At 57.7% G+C, this 4,728-nt stretch overlaps 1 protein-coding gene across 1 annotated transcript; it reads right to left on the bottom strand.

The window, feature by feature from the left end:
• Positions 1–1,101: 1,101 nt before the first annotated feature.
• On the bottom strand, positions 1,102–4,692 carry LOC126495860 (zinc finger X-linked protein ZXDB-like). The gene is made up of 2 exons (XM_050133432.1): positions 4,498–4,692; positions 1,102–4,228 (listed from the first exon to the last, which is right to left on the bottom strand). The coding sequence occupies exon 2, from the start codon at positions 4,144–4,146 to the stop codon at positions 1,567–1,569; it is 2,580 nt and encodes an 859-aa protein (XP_049989389.1). The 5' UTR covers positions 4,147–4,228; positions 4,498–4,692; the 3' UTR covers positions 1,102–1,566.
• Between the last annotated feature and the right edge of the window lie 36 nt (positions 4,693–4,728).

Below are 4,728 nucleotides of genomic sequence, written 5' to 3'. Positions count from 1 at the left end.
GGCGGAGGTGGGGAAGAGAAAGAAATCTTTAATAAATTAAAAAAAAAAGAAAAAGGTGACCAAAATAAGTGTCGAATTAGAGAAAAAGGTAGGAGCATGGCACACACTGGTGCATATAGCAAGGACGACAGTAAGGAGTGAGGCAGAGCAGCATAAGGGTAGAAGTATTTACTTAGGAGGAATAACAGAATTGCTCCTAAACAAAATGACGATGGAACTCAAGAGAGCAGAATGGGAGAGGTAGAAATATGTCCTCTTATTTGAAACACAAATAATAGTTACTAAGTGAACTCCATCTGTCATAGGCCAGGAAAGGTTTACTATCAGTTGAAGGTCACGCTTTCTCATCACGATTATATTAGATATTAAATTTCTATATAAATTATAGAATGCTACAGTCGTGTTAAAATTGACAGTATTTCAGAATGCACAGCAAGCCTGCCATTCCAGAGAGGGCTAGGAATGAGGGCCCCGGATAGAGAAATGAACATCTCCTTCTGGTCCGTTCTCCAATTTTATTAGACTAGTAGAACCAGGCTGAGAGCTGGCATTGATTCAGAGCAGACACTAGTACTGGACAAATGGAACTGTGACCAATGTTAACTAAGAACACTGCAGAGAAAGTCCTCCACCATCTGTGGAAGGAACAAATTCCCATGTTTGCTTAATGCTCATAAACTTTTACTGGTTGCAAAACTATGACATAAACATTTGTTAACTTTTTGTTAACTTTTGTTGTCTAAGAATTTAAGAGGTGAAATAGGGGGAGAAGAAAAGTGAAGACTGACAAAAGTGAAAACATGATATTCCCCCACCCCAGTAACAATCCCAAGCATAAAACTGATTCAAATCCATGAGAACAATGTGCATTTTCACGACGACTGTAAAGCTCGGAAAGTAAGGCTCAGCAAGACGAAATCACTAATATAAGGCCACTTTTTCAATGGTAACTAGGCGATGTTTTAAGCTATGCTTATAATATAGCAAAACCCTGACATTATTCAAAAAAGAAAATAGAACTTCCAATTTCTAGGCAAAACAAGAAAACTGACAAAGAACCAAATAATACTCTGTATTTTTACATTCTACTGCTATTATGGATATTGTGAAAATGAGGTATTATTTATATTAAAACTTAAAAACACCAGTTCACCTAGCACTGACCATTTAATGTTAAAAGGGATCATAGCCCTTTTCATCACATTAGAATCAAAGGTAACCACTAAAAAATACCCTAAAAATTACATCAATGGAATACAAGGAAAAGGAAATAGAAACAATCTACACAAAATGATACTTTTATAAATAATGAAGTAAGGCTCAGCTAGGTTGGGAGACTTGCTGAGGGTCACAGAACTCATGAGTTCCAGGCCCAGGATGAGAATGTAAATCTCTAAATTTGTAGTCCACAGACGCGTTCCTCTGCAAAGCAGCAAGAAACGACTGCACGGAAGCACTCCTTCCAGAAGATCCTCAGACCAGAGTGTGATGAAAGTGAGCCGCACGGCAGGGCACGACAGGGCAGGGCACGACAGGGCTGGGCTGGGCAGGCAGGGCAGAGTAGGTTCATACCAAAAACGGGGTGCCAGTCACCGTGATGAGATCTGTTTCTTTCTGAGAACCGTGGCTTCCCATTGGGTTGGAGAATCCAAACTGGGTCTCTTCCTCGTGGGCAAAGAAGTCAGAGTCGGGATGCACGTTCCAGTCGGCTTTGGCAGGGGTCAGCAGTTCCGAGACACTGTTTTCACAAAGCGTGCTGGAGGGAGTCAGAGCTTCCGTGTCCACGGTTAACTTATTGCTGGGTGTCAAAGCTTGGGGCTCCAGGCTTGAGTTTTTCAGGGCCAGGGAGCCAAAGAGCCCCCCCACGCTTCCCCCGGGGACATCGTCCATGTCTAAGGGGCTCTGCTGATAAGCGGCCACCGAGGAGGTTCCGAAGAAGAGAGAGGTATCCAGTCCCTGGGGAAGGTCACTGGGGGCCCTCAGGGCCCGGGGGTCCGCCGCTGGCCCTAAGGAATGGTCACTGTTCTCGGCAGGGAGACCTCCTGCGAGAGTGGAGTTGACAGAGGCCACGTCAATCGTCAAGATGCCAGAGTTGACCAGGGCCGTGTCCAGCGCCGCGGCAGAACTGTGGCCGGGCACATCCGAGAAGAGAGACACCAGCTCGGGGCTGCTGAGATCGCTCTGCCCCTGGCTGGCCAGTTCACTGCTGGGCGTGAGAGAGTTGGCGGCTTCGAGCTGGCCCAAGAGGTCCTGGCTGAGGTTGTGCCTCTTGGCCATGTGGGTCTTCATGCTGTGCTTGGACGTGAAGAGTTTGTTGCAGGTGGAGACCGGGCATCGGTTCTTCCAGGTGCCCACGTCCTGCAAGTGCTTCTTGGAGTGGATGTAGAGGCTGCTGCGGGCAGAGAACCTGGCACAGCAGCCTTCGACGGGGCACACGAAGGGCTTCGTGCCCAGGTGGGTGATGCTGTGGCCCTTGAGGTGTTCGGCCCTGGTGAAGGACTTGCCGCAGCCCTCCACGGGACAGGTGAACCTGCGGTCGTCTTCGTGCTTCCTCTTGTGTCGCAGGAGTTTGGACATGCTGGTGAAGTTCCAGCCACAGCCGTCAAAGTCGCAAAGGAAAGGCCGCTCTCCCGTGTGGCTGCGCAGGTGAATCTTGAGGCGGCAAGCCTTGTCGTACTGCTTGCTGCAGCCGGGGAAGGAGCAGGCGAAGAGTTCCTGTTCCCTGAAATGGGCGCGGTTGTGAGAGAACAGGGCACTCACGGTAATGAAGGTCTTCTTGCAGCCGGAGAAGGCGCACTGGTAAGGCCGCTCGGGCTCGAAGTGGCTGCGCTGGTGGCTGCTGAGCTTGGCCTGCGTGGGGAAGCTCTCCTCGCACACCTCGCACTTGAAGGAGTTCTCCTGCTCGTGCCCCTTCATGTGCGCCTTGAGGTTGTACACGGTGGTGAAGCTCTTGCCGCAGCCCTCCACCGGGCAGCCGAATGGCCGCAGCTTGTCGTGCGACTGCAGGTGCCTCTTGAGCTTGTAGGAGGTGGTGAAGGTCCAGCCGCAGCCGCCCAGGGGGCACTTGAAGGGCCGCTGGCCCTGGCTGCTGCTGTGCGTCAGCAGGTGCACCTTCAGCTGGTGCTTCTTGGCGAAGGTCTGGCCGCACTGCGCCTCCGGGCACAGGTAGAGCAGCACGCCCGGGCCCGGGCCCTGGCCCTGGCCCGGGCCGAGAGGCCCGCGGGGGCTCTGGGCGGAGGCCGGGGCCTCGGCCTCCTCCTCCGGAGGCGCCAGCGCGGGCGCGGGTTCCGCCGGCTCGGCCAGCAGGAGGTCGGGTGGCAGCTCGGGGCAGTCGCCCAGCTGCGAGGAGCCGGCGGCCGTGGCGGCGGCGGCGGCGGCGGCCGCGGCGGCGGGCGGGCAGCCGGCCTGCGGGCCGTCCGGGCCGCCGGGGCCTCCGGGGACCCCGGGCTGCGGCTGCGGGACCGGCGCGACCCCCGGCTCCCAGGCGGGCAGCGGGGGCGTGGTCAGGGTGAGGAAGCCGTTCTCGAAGCGCAGCAGCAAGTCCTGGTTGTGGATGGTGATGGTGCCCGCGAAGGCCGCCGCGGGGCCGGGGCCGGGGCCCGGGCCCGAGCCCGGGCCCGCCGCGGGGAGCGGCGACGGAGCCGGCGCGGCCGACGGGCGCCGGGGCCCCGGCTCGGGCCGGCCCGCGGGGTTCGCCGCGCCGCTCGCGCGCCGCTCTGGCCCCGGGCCTGTCCCGGCCTCCTCCCTCCGCACCGGCCCTCCGGCCTGCTCCGCGCCCGCCGTTTCTACGTCGCCACCCACCGGGTCGAGCAGCAACAGGAAGAAGTCGTCGCCGCCGCCGCCGCCGCCGCCGCCTCTGCCCCCTCTGCCGCCGCCGCCGCCGCGGCTCCTGGGATCCGGCCTCGGCGCCAAGCGGTTCGCGCTAGGGCTCGGGCCCAGGCCCCGTGAGGCCCTCTGGGCCTCTGCGCTCCGCGGCCCCGGCCCGCCATCTTGGGCCCCCCGGAGCAGGAGGAGGCGGCGCGTGGGGGCCTGACAAGCCAGAGACTCCGGGGCTCGGGGCACCCCGCCGCCACCCGCGGGGCAGCAGCCGCCGCCGCCGCCGCCCTGTGGTGTCCCGCGAGCCGGGAGCAGCCTCGGGATTTCCATCTCTGCGTCGGTGAGGCTCGGCTGGAACCAGAGCCGAGGCGGAGGCGCGACCCCGCCCCCTGCCGCGGGCCCGAACACGTTCCTGAAAGGAAAAAAAAAGTGCAATGCGCAGAAACTGGCCCTATCAGATATTAAAACGTATTTAACGCCACAGTGATTTAAATATTCTGGTACCGTGTCTCTGGAGCACCAGGGACGGCCCAGAGGCAGAGTCTGGCGCGGGGAAATAACTTCCACTCTTGGCTTACAAAGTAACCGAGGTCTTCCAAAGTGCGGGGAGAATGACAGTTCCTCCAGGAGGCTGCTGAGGCTCCCACACACCCAGCCAGGGAGGGCGACCTGAACCCCTACCTCCCAGTGGGCGGCAGGTCGGCATCTTGTGGCCCCTCCCGGAGCTCAGCCTCTTCCCTGGCGCTTCTCCTGCCTTGGAAGTTGTGTGCTGCTGGGCCGAGGAGAAAACTTCAGACAGGATAAACTGTATTACCCGCAGGAAATGGACTACCTCAAGGCTGCTACAATTTCTGCTGGAAATGCCCGCTCCAAGCACAGACACACACACACACACACACACACACACACACA

Source organism: Alexandromys fortis, unplaced genomic scaffold (assembly GCF_014885135.2).
Source record: "Alexandromys fortis isolate MF-2015 unplaced genomic scaffold, M_Fortis_MF-2015_v1.1 scaffold_687, whole genome shotgun sequence".
Classification (NCBI taxonomy): domain Eukaryota; kingdom Metazoa; phylum Chordata; class Mammalia; order Rodentia; family Cricetidae; genus Alexandromys; species Alexandromys fortis.
The sequence above is the reverse complement of the archived record's forward strand: the minus strand, read 5'-3'. Positions and strand labels throughout refer to the sequence as shown.

Bases quoted from the DNA above. Each gene is read 5' to 3' on its own strand.
- LOC126495860 (XM_050133432.1), bottom strand. From the start codon at position 4,146: ATGGAAATCCCGAGGCTGCTCCCGGCTCGCGGGACACCACAGGGCGGC.